Source organism: Myiozetetes cayanensis, unplaced genomic scaffold (assembly GCF_022539395.1).
Source record: "Myiozetetes cayanensis isolate MyiCay16 unplaced genomic scaffold, myiCay2020 scf1, whole genome shotgun sequence".
Classification (NCBI taxonomy): Eukaryota; Metazoa; Chordata; class Aves; order Passeriformes; family Tyrannidae; genus Myiozetetes; species Myiozetetes cayanensis.
Window position 1 is genome coordinate 125,433,675 of NW_026086604.1, and position 21,084 is coordinate 125,454,758.

A 21,084-nucleotide genomic window follows, 5' to 3' on the forward strand; every position below is an offset into this window, starting at 1 on the left:
ACCTGGGTAACAATGTAGTCTTAGGTACTGAGGAAGCATATCCCAAATCACATATTTCAATCTCCCCTGAATTAAAACCTGAGGTACAAAAATAATCCATATTTCTAGACATGTATCTAAATATACACACAAGTAGAAAAAGCTAAATATCTGTCATTCTTTCCAACTACAATAACTTTTAAGGCATAGAAAATGCCAGTGAGTAATTCAGATCACTGTGCTTTTGTATTTATTTTTCCCTTAATACTGAATCAAAGTTTTGAGAAGTGCAAAAATCTCCATGAAAATACCAACTTGTTAAAAACTTTATGTATTAAACCCAATCAACATAAAAAAACACTTTCAAAGTTAATTTCCATGAGTCATGCCCAAACGATTGTAAAACTGAAGTTCTCACAACCTTACAAAGTCAGAAATAGGGTAACTAATTTGGTGCAGCTGCTGTTAGTTTCCATAATGCCCAATGCATGGAAAACAACTAGAAATCACTGCATTCTGCTGTTTTTGAGGGTGTTTTTTTCATGAATGTCTAGTCATGTACTAACCTTATGCCAAATGCATTCTGACAGGACACCTGTCAGCCCCTGCTGAACAGTGTGTTCTTGGACACAATTACACACTGCTCTCATCTCCCTGCAAAGGTATGGAAATGTTCCATTTGACAGCATACATTTCTCAATACATTGTTAATGTTCACCCCTTTGTTGTCAGTATCAATGTTTTTGCTGGAAAAAAACCAAGAACACCCAACTTAGGAGGAACATCAGGAATGCTATTAGGATATATAATATACCACTAGAAGCCTTAAAAAAACCCCTGCTCCTCATAAGCTGTACATCTATTTCGGAGACAACTTCTTGAGAGCAAAGCATTCAATGCTTTTGATTTAAAAGATAAGGTTGCAAGTGCAAAAACCATAATGCATCCTGGGAAGCAACCCTTGGAAAAAACCCAGACTTCTCAGATGAAGGCTATGAAGATTTAAGTAAAGCTCCTCTGCATTTGTGAAAATTAGAAAAAGTCCTTTTATTACAGGAATAAGTTTTCTGATAGGTTCATAAAACCATCTTGCTATCTATTTCCAGAAGCACTAAAAGGCAAACAAGGAAAACAATAATCATTATACTTCTGTTGTGTGACAGTCCACCAAAATTGCTTCATTTCTAGTTATTTCTGTATACTCGAAAGATAATTCCAGGACTGTGCTTTTCCTAATAGAAGACCTATGAGCCCATGTTCTGCTATAGGGCATTTTTCACGATTTTCATAATGTATTCCATAAGAGGGAACATCTCTTATCCCCCAATCCCTACAATAAGGGAAATAAGTCCATCATCTTATTGTACCACAGTCTCCAGTGTTTGTGTTGTGGACTCACAATGGGTTAGAGAACAAAAGCCTGCCATGACTTCACAAAGAGCTGATTCCATCTTACAAGTTACAGTGGGAACAGAGACCAACCATGACAGTTTTTCAGTGTTGATCAGGAAACTACAAAAAAGGAAGGAAAATATATCCAAGAATTTTTAATAAATGCATTAGAACATAAATTAAAAGTTTATTAATAAATTTAAAAGAAAGAGATGATTAAGAAGTGACTCAATTAAAGCCAACTTAGTTTTATGAAAGCAAAAAGGGAACATCTTTAGCTAACTAAGCAAGATGAATTATCTGAAAAAATATACACATACCACAGCTAAACTGCAAAGACTAAAATATTTTGAATGTTTTGGCCACTTACAATGCAATCCCTTTAAACCTTATGGTCAATTAGTTAATTAAAAGGTAATGACATAATGACATTACTAATCATAAACTGTCTTTGTGAAACACAAAAATAACAGGACAATGATTTTTTTAACTTTTGTAAGTACAATTTCAATCATCATTAAGATACTTTTAAAAATTAAAAAGAAGGTTTCAAAGAACTATCAGAACTAAGTCAGCATGAGAAAAGACAAGACATTTACAAATGAATCTATACATTTTTTAAGTAGGATTACAAAAATTCGAATCAGCAAAAGGGGAAATAAAGTATGTAATGTCATGCCCTACAAAAGTAAAAACAAATCTAAAAAACAAATTTAATTGATTTGCATATCTGAACATGAAGCAAGTACAAAACTGGGAAGAAAGTTTCACTGGTTATCTATTTGAACTGGGAGCTAAATTCAAAAACTAATTCAAGTAATAACTATAAAACTATCTTTAAAACTGCTTTAACCTTATTTTTGTCCTATATATCACCTAGGCTGATTTCAATATATATGAATTATTAAACAGCTTGTTAGAAAATAAAAATTGTGAATTTATACTGGAGAGAGACTAACAGAAAAAAAATTCAAGAGCATTAAAGTAAAATTTTAGAAATTAACAAAGTTAAAATGCATTGTATTTTACTTGGGACAGCCCAAATGTGGTGATCGAAACGAAAGAAATCATAAAACTACTAATACAGTACCTAAATTTGAAAATAATAAATAAAACCTGAAAATTAGATTCTGAGTCGCAACTAAACTAAAGATATTATTCCTTCTCAGTGATTTTAGCAGGTTTTGTGTTAATCCTCATATTTCTCCTGGCAAGCGAATACATATTAAGCCACTAAGTGTTTCTGCAACTGGATAGATCAATTCATATGAAAATTAAGGTTTCAACATGCACTGTTAGAACTGTGAAGTAAACGTGGAAACAGGATAAAAGAAACCAGTTGAAAATGTAGATGCACAGCCATCTTACAAGTGAGTCTATAGAACAATTTATCCTTCACATATCACCCAAAGCAATCACCTACCTTTGATTGCTCTTTTAAAATAGTTCCTAAAAATACAGAACATTACAGCAAGACAAAATGGCAGAAAACTGAAAGAAAAATCATTTCGCTAGCAGTGAAACTAATGAAGTTTGGTTTCCTATGGTTTATCTTTCGTTCAGTAATTCCTAACCTTTAACCTAGCTACCCCAACTCCCCCAGGCTAAAACACAGCTAAATTGTTTTATTAGGAGAAAGTTCACCAGCAGTAAGATTAAGTAAATTATGATCTTGTTATGATTCTCCATAAGCAAACTGAGACCCAGTAATCTCAAAGACAGCACTAGGAGTCCCACTTGAGGTCCCACATGACCAGACTTCACAGAAATTAACAGTTACATAGCAGGAAACAACCCTCTGCCCACAAAGATGGACTTGACTTCAAGGGCAATGTCTGATTTATGACTTTCTTTTGTGTCTGAAAACTCCTGCCAGCTAAATGTTTGGAGGAAGGGTTCACTATTGCCTTGGTTTCGTAAACTGCTGAGCACCTCTGGCCCAAATCCAAAAATGCACTTAAGTATGTGCTTAACTGTAGTGCTGGATCAGAGTCAGTACATTCAGTAACATAGGAGAGCTCTGCATCCCAAGCAATAAGCTGTTAAAACCCAAGGACAACATTTACAAAGATGATCTGTCTGATAAATAAATGAAATATCCTCTAACTATAGGAGATTACAACCCTAGTCGTAGCGACATCAATGGTGCCACTGCAACACATACATTTTAATTCTCTCTTTGAAGATGGTGCAACAAGGTTTGTTGATTTGGGCTTTCTGTTTCAGTTGTCACATTCGATATTTTTTCCTTATTCCCCTGTTATAATACACACCTCTTCTGAAGGAATGAGATAGCCATAAGAAAGCAAACAGCATAATACTTCTACTACTACAGTATTTCATTCTTAAGACTGGTTTGCCCACACAAGTAAGACTCTGGAGAAGCCAAAACTACTCCAAAACTTCTTAGGTTTACTACTGAAATGAAGAACTATAAATATCAGGTTTTAGAATCTTAAAACCTCTGATTAAAGTTTTATAGCTTGACTAATATACTGAATTATTATAACATGACCATTCATGAGAAAGACACCTACACTTTGGAGAAGATTAGAAAAAACAGTGGAGTAGTTTATTCCACAGCAGAAAATTTTCACTGGCTATTTAGGAAACAGTGGCTGTAAACCAAGTATTTCACATTTTAAGTGTCACCTAAGCACTAAGATCCTCAATGACAAGTTCAACACTCTAATGCAAAGCTGCCCCATTTGTCAGTATTTCCCATGCAGAGCTCTCCCACAGCTTTCATGGAAATAAAATGGTCCACATTCAGTTTAACAGGAAAAAAGCATTAAAACAAAATAGGAGAGTACAGCACAGCAAACTTAAATCTTTCTCAAGAAAAAGAATGCAAAACAAAGCAAATACAATAATCTTCTGGTCTCTAACTAGTTATTACTGCAGCCTGAAGTATCTGAATTTTCAAGCACTTGCATTTCACACAGAAACTTTCAAGTTCTCTACAGAAAGGGCATCCTAAACAAAGTATGTTTGGCCAGAAGCACTTTAAAAATAAAACAGAAAAACAAAAAAAAAACCCCACTATGCTAAAACACTGAAAGAAAGTTTTCAAATAAACAGTTCTTTGAAGAAAATTATTTGTAATTTCAGCCAAAAGGAAGGTTTCTCATGAGGAAGGTTTTCCATGAGTTACAACCATAAACATGTTACTATAAGCTTACCTTGGATACTTCTTCTTTTCCACTGTTCTCCTTAATGAATACTTTTTCCAGTTCAGGACTTATTCCTTCTACATTACACGGCACACGTGAAACAGTTGATTTTGGCACTGAAATGTTTGACAGTGGCATAGGGACTGATCTGGAAATACAAGCCTAGAAGGTAGAAATCAACATGATTTGAAAATGGAATAAAGAGAGAAGTCTGAGACCAATGCTAAAAACATCAGTAAGAAACAGTATTAATTTTGCCATCTAGAACACCATCTTTACTTGGCGAATTCAAATAAAAACAAAGGCCTGTATAAATCTAAATCCAATAAAATCACTTCTACTTAACTTATAGTAGTATTATATAATCAAAGTATTCTACCACTTCACTTATCAGTAAGTAGACAGGTATATGTACTTTCCAGATGCATATACTACAGAATACACCACAGGGGGATGGGGAGCACATGGAGTGCTGATGCTGATGTTTTAACTATGATCAAAAGGCATTTCATAACATTCCTAACGCTTAACAACTCAAATGAAATATTCACTTAATGCACTTTGATTCTCTTTTGGTTGGCTTTAGCAAATGAAAAACAAAACATTCATTCATTAGCTTACAGCTTTTCAGAACTTTATGCCAAAGGCTGTAAGAGGAATCATCCTGATTTTAAGAATCAATCACATAAATAAATACAAGTAGGGTTTTCAGAAAAGCCTGTTGGAGTGGAGCTCTGCTACCAACAGAAAACATTCACAGGAGTGCACACACATCAACCTTGAAAGCTTCACCCTGGCAGCAGCTACGCTGACAGCTGTGAACAGCGCTGGCTTGTCAATGTGTTCTCCTCTTGCTCACAGAATCACAAGATGCTTAAGACAAAACTTAAAAATTTTTTCTGAGTTCTTCTCAAGTGAACCTTGCACAATGTGCAGCTCCAAAGGTGCAGTCATTTGTCTGCAAGCATTCTCTGCCTCTGACAAACCACTGCCTGAAGGACAGCTTTATCAGAGAACACCTTGAGGAATCAAAATGTTGCATGAGCAATGACAAATTAAGCTCCAAGTACTAAGGAATGTTTCTTCATGGCGTATGTCCTAGGTGGATTTCAATCTGTGGCAAAGACTCTTCGTGCTGTGATTATAATGGCACAGGTACTTGCCAGAGCTTACTCTGAAATGTAAAAGCAAACCCTTTCCTATGCAAAATGTAGTAGGATACCTTGTTATAAAGGCATAAAAGGTTCAGAGAGAATATCAAATTTCTATATGTCTTCACGCCAAGATTAGGTTTTAAAGACAAAATTTTATCCAAACAGAACAAGGACCATAACGGACCAGCCATCACAGGTCAACCACTCCTTTATAAAACACCAGGTAGTTAAAAAGGCAGTCAGGAAGTAGGAAATACCAGGACAGAACCAACATTTCACGTGTTCAAACAGGGGCCTGTTAGTAACACGGTCCAAGTTAAGGATCCAACAGATGAAATTTAATCAGGTCAGATGTATGCACTGTCAAATGAGCCCTGATTAAATGCTTTCTACAAGTGGTTTAAGATTCATAAAGTCATTGACTGAATCTTATCTGAGCTTTGGAACTGTAATTGGGTTTCAGTTTTGATGGCAGGTTGTAATGACTAGAGCAAACACTACATTGGGCATTGCACCCTGCTTTGTGACTCTCTTTTATTTTCTATTTTTACTTCTTCACTAGCCTAGACGAAATTAGGTTGCAAAACTGATAGGCCAATACCTTCCAGAGGAGCAGATACTTCTAAAAGTATAGTACAAAAATCAGTCTTGGAAGCAAGTACATACTGCTGGAAGCACAGCCTTATCTGGTCATGCTCAGAATTTTTACAGCATCATAAGACATTTCAGTTGCTATCCTGCTGCAACACTCCTTTTTTTAATTATATGACTACCATCAGATAAACTTCAGCGAAGATATGGTAGCATCAGATTGTTAAGCATTTTTGTGTGCCACACAAGAGTGCAAACAGAAGACAGATGGGAAGGCTCAGCAGGCCATTCTCCCAACCCTGATAAGGTAGGAGGCTACTTACCTGAGTCTGACTGATTGCTATGTGGTTGCCATGGAGAGGTGACTGACGTTCTTTCTCTTTATTGTGACGGCTACTCTGCTTACTGCGCTGAAGCTGCTGCCTCAGTTTGGCAATCTGCTGGAAAGAAGTTCAGGTGAAGTGAGAATGAGTTATGGAATGGATCAGCTGCTCAAATCTTCACGTACAGAATGAATCATGGACATTTTAGTTCTCTTTGGAGGATTTTATAGGCATATGGCTTTGCCTTTCCTTAAAGTACGAGCATTAAAGCTTCTTTATGCTTATCAGATACTTTCTCCAAGGTATCTGCCCTATTCACCAACCTGAAAACAACAACAGGCTGAGTTTCATTACTGAATTCTCATTCAGAACACAAGCACTGCAATAACTGATGCAAACAAAAGCAGTCAGAATGACAATTTGTAGCAATTTCTGACCTATAACTGGTTTAAGCTGGGGACTTTGAAGCCTACAGTTTAATTTATTTGATCTTAAACCAAACCAAAGTTCTTCAATAATAATTCATCATAAAAGCAAGGAGCCTTCATAAACAACTGACAATCAAAATGCATTACTCATCTTAGAGAACTTATTTAATACATTTAATAGCATTTCCCTGCAGGCTAAATTATCACAGATTCCTTGAGGCAGACATTCCTTTTCTGCTGTCTGCTGCAGATTTCTAATCAAAAGTTACGTATTTTAAATGTCAAATGCAACTAAAGCCATTATCCATTTGACCTCCTCCTTAACAAGAAACCAAAGAATTTCACTTGGGGATTCCTCCACTTATTTATTCCTCCTGGGAAATTTCTACATGAAAGAAAGCATTTACCTCTATAAACATTGTCTTAGAAGTTTAGACTGTGAAAATTAACATAACAGGTACAGACTCTTCCTTAAAACTGGATAATTTGTTCCCTTGGGCTCAAATCCCACTGTTCCTCAGGCTCAGCACACTGGAATATAAGGCCACACAGGGCCCCATTTAATTTTTAACTCAGAAAGAGATACAATTTTTAAAAACCTGAAGGGCAAGTAAGGAGAATGAATGCACATGGAATTCATATGTCAAAGAACTTCTTCAGCTGGAAACTAACCTCTATTTCTGAGTGACAGCTTACAAGTACACACACTGTGTGGTTAATTCCAAGTAGTTAAATATATCACTAGTACTCTTGCAGAGAAACTCTGAGGTGGAGAAGCACTTCATGTCACTCTTCACAGTGTCAGAGATGACAGCGCTTGGTGAAGAGGTCTGGATGGAACTTTGCTCCAAGCTGTGGAATTTTCCTTGTGATGTTTCTGGTAGCACTCACTAAAGAACAATCTACCTTCAAGGCTTCATATCACCTCTTGCCACAGCCCATTACCCATATTCAGAGAACTGCTACGCAGAAATGGCTGAAAACTTTCATCTTTCAAGAACAGACAAACAGTTCAGGCTTCCAAAAGGGTCTGTGTATAAAACACATCAAGAAAAACAGAGCTCTAATACAACTGAGATACTAACACAGATGAGCTGCATTTAGAGAACTGGGTCGTAATCTGCTGAAGGGTGCAACTCAAGCACCATGTTACTTGAAAAAACTCTGCAGTCTGAAGAGATACTTCATCTCTAAAAAAATAAGTTTGTCCAGAACTTCCCCATTGTCCCTGTAAGAATACCAGCCACTAGGAAATCTAACTCCACAGATGAAAATGCAAGCAGGTAATCAGTATGGTAAGTATACATACATCTACAAATATTTATGTCTTACACTGGAATGTTGGAGAATGGAGAGAAATAGGAAATAATCTTCATCTTCCCCTTTAAAAACTTAGAAGAGAAGAATGATGTCCAGATCAGAAGACAGCTATGGACAGACATGGTTGGCTACAAGAATAACCAGAAAGCACGGGGAGTGCTGTATATCAATCTTCACTTCTACTGCATCTCCTTGATGCTGTATACTTTCTCCTAGTCAAATGTTAAATACACTATTTTCTTTAATTTAAATGAAATCTGGTCTCTGGGCTTTCCCTAGGAGCTTAAAAAAACCCCAAACAACTACACAATTCCACCTCAGAGATCTGGCTGACTGATTTCTGTCACAAATAACTTGCAAATCTTTGAGAACATAGCTTCTCACTGTACAATTCAGATAGTGAGAGCACTAAATGGAAGAGTGTTGATAGGTTGGTATGACTCTAGGCTAGCCAAAGCCTTGAAGCTCTGATACTGTGAAAGGAATTATGGATCCCTGCAATTTAAGGTTCTCTCAGCCACCTTAAGACTATGTATATTTTGGCAGTCAGTAGGTTCTTGACAGTACCAGAGAGAAAAGGGTCATCCAGGAGAAACAGAAAGATGGAAAACTGTTGAAGAATTTGACTGTATGTGGCACTGATATGATCACTTAAGCCAAACATGCAATGCAGTGAAGAAATGGGTACGCCTTTTCAGAACATACGTCCTTAGTCCTGAACTGGAAGGACCATGGATGTCCATTATGTGGTACTTACCAAAGGACAAAAAAATGGGAAAGTAAAGATGGGCATATAAAGGAATCTGCCATTTCTTATTTATGCTCTGGACATGGGAGACAGAGTCTTGCCAGCACAGGCAACCAGGAAGCAGGCAGTGTTGATGAGTATATGAAATCCTCTAAACTAAATGATGCTCTGTGTCTTCATCAAGGGCAGTTCATGGTGAATCTGCTGCTTGCTAAAGATAATCCTGAAATTACAATAGCTTTTTTCTTCTACAAGACTATCTTTTAATTGCCAATTATTCTCTATCTCAAACTGACATACAGCCACTACTACTAACAGAAAGAGGTGCAGTAACAAACCACTCCATTTTCACACAGCAGCTAAAACAGAAAGGGCTTGCAACACCATTTCCTTCACAAACCAAAGTCCTGACCACGAATGCGACTGGGGCATACACATGAACATTAAGGAACACATGTAAATCACGACAAAAAGATTTGTATCCTGAAGCACCCACTCATCAAAGACTTTAATGCCTTAAACATATGTGCACTTAGATCCATAAAATATTACAATTACTTCAGTATACCAATTCAAATGCTTAGCCTTTCTTCTGCCAGCAACTGTTCTCTGCAACATTGCTCATGCATCGGAAAGACTTTTCTTCACCTACTTTAAAGTAATTTATAAAAAAACTCCAACAACAAAAATCCCCAAGAAAACACAAAGATCAGTGCATCTTATCAGAAATAAACCTACACAAATTCATTCAGGGCACAAACTTTCAGTTCAGCTTTGATGGTTTACTGTCATACAGCCAAAGATAAGATGACCATCAAGGATTATTAAACACAAGCTGGGAAAAAACCTCTAAACATATTTTTTGCTTGCTGAATATTTTTACAACTCAAAGTGTACTTGAAATAAATATGAATTTTGTCTATGCCACTTGTAATATGCATGCAGTTTAATACAACTAATGGCATAAACCTGAGAAATATCCAAATTACCTTGATTCTTTACAACACTGCGATAATCTGAATATCCTGGTTAATTCTTCCCTTTTGAAGAGACTTAGATGTAGACTATAAATATAAAGGAACATGTCACCACCCACTATTCCTCTCCAAATGCTCATTAATATTTACCAGTCAACAGGCTGTATTTCTCCAGGTCAGGCTACACAACGTGGTTAACTTTCTACTGCTGAACAAACCATGAACCCCTTGTTAATGAGTGAGCTCCATCTCATTCATAAGCCATTTGTTAATAAACAAGTTAACAGTAGGTCAAAAAGAAAAACAAGCATTAGAAATTCACCCTAAACCTTTGAATACAATCTTTCAATTGGTATATGAAAGTACATAAGGCATGGAAGCTCCCATATTGAAATCTCTTTTATTCCCACGTCCTTTTCAAGTACTCTGTTGGAGCAGAAGGGACCCTCCAATGGGGGGGCTGCTGGTGTCAGTGTAACAGGTATAGCACACAGAGCTGCTTAAGGGAAGTGAAATATCAGCTGTCTGAAATATGTCTTTAAAAACCTACACAGAGCAAAAACTACTTGTTTTAAACAGTGGGTTTTTCCCAATTCAGGGTAAATTCCAGTTCAGGGTAAGCTATACTAAAACTGCCCCTGAACAACTTCAATAGAATTTCAAACTAATTATTCAGACTGAAAGGGGAAAAAAATACCAGTAGTTCAAACCACTACTTGGTTTGTGTCCAGTACAAAGACTTGAGAGCAATCTCTATCTCCCAGTCAAAACGTGTATCTATTAAAATAGCATTAAAGCAGCTTGGCATTATCTTACACAAGATACCCTCGAGGATTTGTAAAATCAAACAGCAGAACCCTTTAGAATAAACAGATTTTTAAAAAGTTGATTTTTGTCAAGAAATTATTAAAAATGTACACTCTATCATTAAAAAGTTCATAGTGAGAGCAGGGGACATTTGAATTTTTAACAGACACACTACAGCAAAGCAAACAGTGCCTACTTCAGTGCTAGACAGATTCCATCCTAACACATACCTGTTTCAATCAAGGGCAACATCAGTTTCACTACACAAAGTGAAATTCTTTTTTTAGGTGGTAATACAGAATTTATTTTCTTGCTTGGGATCTTAAGTCTATACAACACTCACTTTTAGTTGTTGTAACAAGATTTTTAAAGATCTCTTTTTCAAAGAGCTAACCAGCTGTATTGAACAAATATATCTGACTGTAATAGTACTCAAACTAATCAAGGAAAGAATTATTTTTTAAAAAACTTAAAAGCACATTCAATCTCATTTTATCAAAACCAAATAAAATTCTGCGTACAAGTGTTTGGCTAGTTTATGTCAACAACATAATAAAAAATACATGCTAGAAATCATTCCATTGATTGCTGAAGCAAGAAAACATGAATCCAATCTCTTAAGCCAAGGAAATTGTACACAGCTACCTGCTTGTTTACTGTTGAATGCTATGGGAAACAATTCAAAATTCAGAGCAGAACACTGTTACCTACGTTACACATAACAAATGCAGTTGCCCAGGAGAAGGTGATATTTTTACATCCATTACTTAAGCTCTTGTTTTCAGTTGCCCATAGCTTTGTCAAATTTTCTCTGAAGTCTACTATGCAACATTCTGCTCTCCTATCTCCTTCACATCAGAGAATTTCAGTACAAGTAGCAGAGGTGTTTTAAGAATGAGAATTCAAAATGAAAAGGGGTCAGAAGAGAGTTTTACCACTTTAAGTGCCAAAACACATTATTGTAGCTTTTTCCCTGAGAAGGTCTGTTTTCCAATGCTTTGGATGAAAAAGCCAAACATTTGCCTGGGGGTCCTTTATGCTGCAAATGTGCTCCCCTAGTCCCTTGGAAGAATCTTCACATTTGGTGAAGCTTTAGCAAAAATTTCAGTTTGCACACGTTCAAGAAAGATGTCTGGAACTGGCAGCTACATTTGCTAGTAATTCTGTCTCTAGTGGGTTTAGCAGTTTGAATAGAACTGCCCCAAAGAATTTATCCTTCCAGGAACTGCAGACTACTGTGGCACAAAGAAACTGAGTGCACAGATACTGTTGATTATGAACAAACTCCTAACAGCTCCCATCCCCCAGGTTTAAAAGTGAGCAAAAAAAAAGGGATAAAATAGAAGCCAAACAATGCAGAGACAGAATTGACAAGGAGTTGGAAAGTAACAAAATAAGAGCTCAAATAAGGGAAGGCAGGTGAGTATTGGCTGGATAATAAACAGAGAATGACACTGGACTATGAACCTGAGGAACTAGAAGGGCAAGAAAACTGGCCTGAGAATTTGGAAAAAGGAAAACAGAGGAAAAAAGGAAAAAGAGGAAGAACTGTAAGCTGGAGAAGACAAGGGCAGGTTTAGGAGTGAACAACCGTCGTAAGGTTTGGATAGAGACAACTCCTTTCCAACACAACTATTCTGTCCATAGCTGTGTTCTATCAAAAAACAGGAACCATGAAACACATTGGTCACACATTTCTTATCTTTCTCTTGTGGTCAAGCACATAAATAGGGTGGTAACCTAGCACAATGGGTCACTGTTATCAACTGGCAGAGACTTGCTTCCATGCTGAAGGTTTCACTATCACTGACAGCCACAGTCCTGTGGTGAAGAGCTGCTTACTGCACAAAGTGATACGGAAGTGCCAGAATATGAAGGATAGTCTCTTGGTAAAAGCAAGGAAGTGTTATCCCAGCAAAACAGATGTTACTTCTGTCTATGTTATAATTTCTTTGTACTGGTGGAATGTTTTAAGCCAAGACTTTTCAGACACAAAACTCCTTCTGCACTAATTTCTGGTCACTTCATCTGTGATTCTGAGTGCTTCCTCATAGCTGAAGATGAAGTCATCCAGACAACTGAAGGCCCATGTACCAACACATCAGGGTTTCATAAGAGGTACTCAGTGGGATGGGAACAGACAACCCTCTTTGGATCAGCCTCTCTTTGGCCCAGGTCCTCATCTTTGAAAATGAGGTTATTGCCACCACTAGATTGCAAGACTATTCTGTTATTGTCAAATCTGATTTTAAAATTAAAGTAATTAAACTTGCATCACTCGTTTTTGACAACTACTCTTCCTATCAATAGCTGTCAAGAAGAGGACTATATACTGCCTGTAACACCATCTCCTCAGATACTGCTCTCATTTTTGAATGCCCTATTCAACAGGGAGTCAGGAGAGAGGATGCAAGAAGCCCAGAGTATCAAAGTTCCACCTCATGGGAACATGTAGCAAGATTCATTTTATAAAAAGAAAAGTGTAGTTCTTGAAGAGAGGCTACACACTTCCTGACAGGGGTGCGAGGCAAAATGTAGGTCACTTATTAGGTTCTGGACAGACCTAGTTACACAAACTCTCAACAAAATGGAGGTTATTGGGACAAAAACTGCAACACTGTCATTTCAGCTGATCTGGAGACCATTTTACTGTATCTACTTTCTCATGATGCAAATCCACTTCCCTTTTTGGTGTGTTCTTCCTAGTTGCAATTGTAGTCTATAGCAAAATAAGTATGACTAAAGTACTCACACCATTACTGTACCAACACTAGTTCATTTGTGAAAGTGGTGTCCTCTCTATCTCCAATCTAAAACTTGAACAAAATTTCTAAACAAGAATGTGCTAACATACCACCTTACACTCTGCCTCCTTCAAGAGAGCATCACTAATGAACAGAAAGCTAATTAAAGTAATCCTGAACAGAAAAATAAGTAAGTAACAAGATGGTTCCTCAGTGCTCACTCCGGCCACTCTTTCACAGCAAAAACTTGATAGTATCCAGGGATAAAGTCCAACAAGCATAAAATAAGAATCACCTGTCAAAACTGCTCTTACGTTGGAAATAAAATCTGTTTCAAAAGCAACAAAGGGGAGGGAGAAGGTGCAGTTTTCTGGACTCCACACAGGGCTTAAAAATTGTCTTGGGCTTATCAAAACTTGAAAAGCTCCACTGTGCAAAACTTCTCACCTCTTTCAATTGATCGGCACTGCCCCACGATGCTGAGCGCTGATGTGATCTCTTTTCTGCTCCTTCTTCAGCCCAACAGCTGGGTGTCTAGAGGGAAAAAAAAAAAAAAAAGGAAAGAAAATACACTGATACTTAATTCTCTGGAAGAAAAACTTCTGGCACAAATTACTGCTTTACTGTTTAAGCAGCATCAGAGTTCAGACATTATACATGACGAATAAATTCCAGAATCTGATATGCAGCAGTAATAGTCTCAATAAATAAAAAGCAATACAGAAAACCAAGACTTTGTAAACTTGCATTTACAAAGGATGAGAACAATGCACATTACTGAAAAGGAATCAGAAGCCTGGCAATCCCAGAGACTATTCTACTCAGGAAGGAAGCTGGACACCACCTTGGAAAACATCACAAAACCAATGCCTGCAGTTCCTTCTTGCCCTGCAAAGGGAGGTGGGAGCAGCTCTACACAAACATGCCAGGCCAGGCACAGTACCATCAAGCACAGAACTGTGATTTCCGAGCCTTGGCTACACCTTCATAACAACCACACTGCCATACAGCCTACAGCCCCACATCTAAACTCGTCAGTGCTACTACTTAATGTGCTCGGTCTCTCTGTGCACAGGGCTAGGCTACATATCCCACCTGTGTCTTCTGCACTTTCCATGGTTTTGGCAAAGCTTTTTCTCTGCTATTTTTACACCATCAGGAATATGTCCCCCAAAGGCCCGGTAAGCTGTGTGGATGACTAGAAAGCAAAATTGGAAAAATCTGTACTGAACTTTTAGCTGCATTTTCCCAGAAAAGAAAAAACAAGTCCTTACATAAAAAAATTAAGAATTCTTTGTGCTTACTACATGACCATCATATAATACTCCCTCCTATTTGAGTGTGGGGAAGAAACCAGGAGGGTAATATGGTTATTGAAAAAAAATAAAAGTGAAGAGTTAAAACAACTACTTAAAAATATGTGGAAAACACAGATGTGCCTCAGCCAGGCAATCCTTAACTCTCATCATCCAAAGCACAGCCTCTGCCACATGAGTGTGGTAAATGTGTGTGCATCCGCTTGCTCTGCATTTTAACGGAGCCATGTTCTAAGTAATTACTTGGTTTTGCAGACTGGGTTTAAATCGTTTTTAAAACATTGAAGTGGCCTGCAGATTTCTAAGGAAATAGCGAAAATGGGGAAAATTTGCTTCTTTTTCAAAATCATGGGCTTTCACAACCTATTACAACTTACTTTCCAATTTAAATTGCTCTTTTCTTACAGTATTTTATTACATCCCAAGTACAGTTGGAAGTACACTTATACAGAAGCAAAAAAACAGCAATGCACAGGGAATTCTATGAAAATTTATCTTCCAAAGAGTGTTTTCTGAATACAATATTGCTCCATAATTTGGGGAAAAACTCCAGGATGAAGTAGAAGCAGGAATTTTGGGTGCTTAAGTATTTGTTCGTAGTGCAGCAGGGTGTACCAGGGATCACTACAAACTCACAGTCTTTCAACTACGTCTTAATAAAGAGATATCAAGAGTCTAAAAATCCAAAGTGACTTTCTCAATAAAGAGAAGTACACTGTTCAAAAACAAATCAAATATGTAGAAAGCAAGAGCTTGCTTTTATTTTTTAATAAGCACAGATATTGATCCAGATAGCAAGGACAAAAAACCAAAGTAGTAACAACACCCTGAAGACCTTCAGTAACATCACCAGTTACTGTTAGCAGAGAGGTGCGACTCCTTATATTGCAGTTGAAAATCAAAAGTAAAATTAGAAAACATCCATTCATTTAATACTAAATTTTGTGCTTTCTCAAGCATGCTTTGACATTCTCTTCCACTCAAATACCACCTCCCTTGAGACAAAGATTACATGGTTGTTTCCACATCTGGTAAATTGAGTCTAAACACAACCTTTCAATAATACACATACACCATCAGTATAGAGGGGGCAGACTATTTGTGACCCTCAATTTTATTAGCAGCATTAGATTACAAATACTGTATGATGTTTCTAGCACAGTATTGAAGTCAGGCAATGTTATATTACTGTGCTATTTAGAGTCAGACTGAAAAAAAGAAAAAGCATGAAAAAATAACACAACATAAGCAGTTACTAGAATATTATAGCAAGCTAGTCCTCCTCAAACCCTAAAAAATGCTGCTTGTAATATATGTAATCCACACTATATGAAGATTAGTTTGGGGTTTGTAACATCAAATCCTGATATTCGAGCAAAAGCTTTTAAAAAGCAAAACAAACAGAAGCATCCCAGACTTGCTGCATTCAAGTAGAAATTCTGGTTTTCTAAGTTTAGCTCACGTATGACCACCTTGTATCTCACTTAAACGCTGTAATTTAGATCACAAATAAAATGAGAGGGTATGGCACCCATGAACTGTGTCACATTTCACCAAAACTGTTTTCTCATCTTTATTTACAAGTTCCACAAAACAGGCTTATTATCCACGGAAGCCTTCATTTGAAGATGCAACTGTACTTCCCATGTGTTAAACGTATTTAAAAATAATGGAAGTAAAAACAGAATTCAAAATTACGTTTGAAGAAAAATGTCCAAATCACAATAAACAAAAACCAAAGTTGCTGCACCTCAAATCATAAATACAGTGAGAGAGGTCAGGCACTACCTAGAAAACTGGTAATATTTCAGAGCAGAAGCCAAAGTATGCATCACATAACTATGCACTGAACTTCATGAAGAAGGATTAGTCCTGCAGGTATGAGAAACTAAGATTTTAGCAGAACCTTTAAAACATTACATAACACATGCTGCAGCTACAAGAGGTGGATGACTTAGTTTTCAAACTGTGAAGGTTCGTGGTCCATTTCAGTAGACAGGTAGGGCAGGACGTGTTGAGAACACCGTATATGGTTGGTCTCTTAGTCTTCATGTAAACCACCATTATCATCATTCTAACTCACCCAGCCCTTTAGAGATTAGCACTTCTTCCAACACATTAGGTAATTCTGCCTTGCTTTTCCACCCATGTCAGGGACATACACCTACATTCTTTCCACTGTAATTAGATCAGAATGACTGCATAGAATACCAACCTACCTGAACCTAAAATAAGACTGAATTACTCTAAACATCTCACACTTTATTGCCAGCCCTTCCCTCCCAATTACTATACCTAACCTGCATCCCAGAATATCTACACAGGTCTAGGTTTTACAGAGGAAGCAGTAATGTTTTTGAAGAAATTCCACATTCAGAAGAAGCCCAAGAGCAGCACTGTAAGATAAAAACTGGTGGGTTTTCAGATATTTCCAAAGTATTCAAAGGCCCTCTAGAAATTTTACAGAAAGAAATGGCCTAAGGAGTTAGAAGTTTATTTGACTATAGATGATAACTCCTAAACATAAGACAGGTTAAGTAAAGTTACAATGATAAATTCATAGCTCTATGACACATGTATCTTCTTCCCTGTAACTTCTGTCCAAAGTACATCATTAAATTATCTCATAAAATCAATGATAACTAATACATCAATTAAAAAGTTTCATGGAATTGAGCACCTCTTCATTTATGGTGTTCACTTTAGACCAAAAAAATTCTATCCAGAAAAAAAAAAAAAAAAAACATGTCCAGGGAGGGCTAACTACATTAAAGCCTTGACCTACACATAAGAAAAACTTACTTTAGCCCAACATTCAAACCTAATAACTCTGCATTGTTCTTTAGATTAGAGAGAAGCAAAAATTCTGAGAGGTATTTTGCAAACTTTCTTCATTTGTGTAATACCTAATTACCATATACAATGAGAAAGGCATATCCAACAATACTGGACTCCAGTTTAAGTTGTCAATTGGAAATCACTGGCTAATATTCCACTTGGTCATTTGTTCATTTCTTTGTGTTATTTAGACTGAGAAAGATTACATAGACCTGTTAACGGCAATTACATTGCCTTTAACTGGCATCAACATCATGTTTATCTCTAATCTCTCCTTTTTAATTTTGTAAGTATCTTTTAACTAATTTAGCTACTGCCAAATAATTATATTAACCAACTCTGACAATTACCCAAATGTTTCTGAAGATTCCAAGGTTAGGGATAACCATTCAACATTCCTTACGCTGTGAAGGGGGAAATACTTACATGATGAAGCATGAAGAAGCAGTGTACAAAACTGCTCCATCAGTGCTCCCAACAGAGACAGAAAAAACAGGGAAGAAAGCTATACTGAGTTTTAAACAACCTAAATGAAAAGTTCAGATTTTACAAAAGGAAGGGAAAGTAGGACAGTGAAAGAGCTCAGGAAGGGGACCACAAAGTATATCAAGACATGTAACTTCATATAATAGGAAGTTCACCTGCATTTCTGAAAAAACACTACAAAATAAAAGTGCATACCTCTAATTATACAAAACATACTACTTCCTAAAGATCAGCTAGTTCTGTGTGTATACACACATGCATACACCAACATAAACACATGCAGAATTCGGAGAAACACTGAACTGTTTAAGTATCACAATGCATAGTGTTACAGTATATTTTTCCAAAAGCAAATGTAACAACCTTACTTCTCTATTTTCAATCAAAACATCGGGGGTAAGTAAGAGTGACACAGACTACAGCTCCTATTATCTGAGATGCAACAGAAACTAAACCAAACAAAATTCTGTTCCCTCTATTTAAATAGTGAAATAGGTATTTTATTGATTATTGATTTTTTATATAGATTTATATAGATTTTTTTATAGATTATTGATTTTTTTTAATCATGGTTTTATTTTAGAAAAGGAAGAAGCGTTTTATTCATGAGCATTTTATAGGTCAAAAGAACTTAAGTGGGAAACAAGGACTTGGAATAAAACTCATTGAGGGCTCATCTGATCACAGTGAAGATCAGAAATTGACTTTCATTTTTAAAAAACAAGAATTCTAAGAAACTTGGAACAGCCATAATCATCACCTTAACAAAACTGCATAAAATTTGGATTTTAAATTAGTGTTTAATTAGGGACAAAACGTACCCTTGAAAGAGAAATAATTATTCCACCTACAATGTAAGTTATACTGACAGCATCGTTCCTGAGCTTAGAAGTAAAATGAGATAATTTATTCTCCAATGAAACACGCTCATAAAAAAATCGTGTATTGATTTTCATTATCTTTTTTTTTTATTTGTTTTGTTTGTAACATCTTCCGCTCCGCTAAACTACCAAGTGTTATTATTTTTAGATAGTGTAAACTACATGAGCTCCCATGAGTTATACTGCTACTTAGCCAACAAACATGAAGCAGTAGAAGCACTTGTGCTGGTACCCAGGCAAAGTACAAGGCTTTAATTTAATTTAACTTAATTTGCCATGCATGCATCCTATCAAGGACTTGGAAATCATCCTTAGTTCTTGAAATTAGATATATTTCAAACTACACAGAGATCAAACAACAAAAACCTCCCCACACAATCAAAACATAAGACAATGTTTTATGATAATCTACAAGCCTCCCTAGGAGCATTTTATTTGAAAACAAAACAAAGAAAAAAACCAAACTGGAAATCACTGTGCAAATCACTATGCTTGTTCCATTTTACATATTCATATAGTCCCAAGTAGTGACTCAACCTAAACACTGATACATGCTCGAGTTTGGCTAATACGATTCTTCGCTAGAAGATATCCACCAATCCTGCTTCTGTCCCTTCGAAGCAATACTTTAACTTGCAATGACAACAGTACTGCCTTTCTTCTCTGTTACACTGGATTATGCTGAAAAGGTAAAACTTCATTTTTAGTTTCTGAATGAGGCAAAGGGAGGCAGCCAACAGTTCACATAACCTAAACACTTACTTGAGCTCACTAGGAAAGCAATTTTACTGCCAAATACTTGAAGCTCAAATATTTATAGAACAAGTTTGTTTATCTTTTCTGTAACTAGTGAAAAGGTTTGTTTGTGAATGTTTAAATATTCTAGATTTTCTATTCATAAGGGTATTTGCAAAGTCTGATACGGATACATGTTTTAAGAGAGGGGTTGAGAAACACAGTAACTACAAAGCAGGCTACTGAAAACCTCCTGAACAGAAATTATGGTTTCAAAACAGAAAAGACTTTCAAGGCACAGTATTGTAAAATGAAGGCACCTTGAAAGCCAGTCCAGGATTTAGAGCTTTTTAGGTAGATCTTTTATGACAGTAAATATGACTGCTGCTTCTTTTTTGCTAAAACTGATTGTTTTTAAAATAAATAAGCAGGACACGAAGACAGCATTTTTTAAAGGGTCCTCACTACAGCTGCTAAAATTTTCTTGGAACATTTTAATCACCAGACACCCAAATTCATTAAATAAGCTTCCTGAAACATACAGATAGATCTTTTTTCTTTTCTAAGTATTCTGTGCTTATCTTTCTCGCATCAGAGGACTCCTGTGTTGCATTACACCATATTTTGAAGAGATGAGGAAAATGATATATACTTGTCCAGAGAAATTCAGTATTACACAAAAAACTAGAATCACAGAATCTATTTAAAGATCCATGTTAACTACAGACCAGAATCATGGCACAAGAGATAAGCAACTAATTTAACAACCATCCCTACACAGCCTAAAGACTGAAAATACCACCAAAGAGAGCTAGTTTCTTTCCATTTCCAATTTAGTTTGGAACACAAACTCAGATGACTTACTCCATATCCCAACAGCACTGCTGAAAAAACAAGAATGCAGTTCCTCTGCTAATAATTTGGGCGGTTAGAATGATGTGGGTTTTATCTGTTTGACAGTGATTATCTTTGAGGGCAACAAGCTCCAGCATGAGGAGGAAGCAAGCAAGAAACAACATTCACCTTTCTAGCCAAAGAGTAGTATGAATGCCACAGCAGCCCACCTGCCAGAGCTTCCTGCTAAGGACAGAGCCCTGAAGAGAATCCAAGCCTATCACAAGGGTATCAGGCCATCAATAACCTCAGTTAGCCCTTCCTCAATCTCCCCCCACCCCCAGCCCCAACACAAATA

At 36.7% G+C, this 21,084-nt stretch overlaps 1 protein-coding gene across 4 annotated transcripts in view; it reads right to left on the reverse strand.

Moving 5' to 3' along the window:
- Positions 1-21,084, reverse strand: part of GLCCI1 (glucocorticoid induced 1) — a 53,441-nt gene that overhangs the window by 12,123 nt on the left and 20,234 nt on the right. For 2 of the 4 annotated variants that reach the window (XM_050309021.1, XM_050309002.1), the window contains exons 3-5: positions 14,084-14,170; positions 6,613-6,726; positions 4,554-4,706 (exon numbers count right to left, since the gene is read on the reverse strand). In XM_050309021.1, the coding sequence (XP_050164978.1) occupies positions 4,554-4,706; positions 6,613-6,726; positions 14,084-14,170 (354 nt within the window). Of the gene's footprint in view, positions 1-4,553; positions 4,707-6,612; positions 6,730-14,083; positions 14,171-21,084 lie in introns of all 4 variants that reach the window. The other 2 variants (XM_050309011.1, XM_050308993.1) reach the window with 1 other exon arrangement.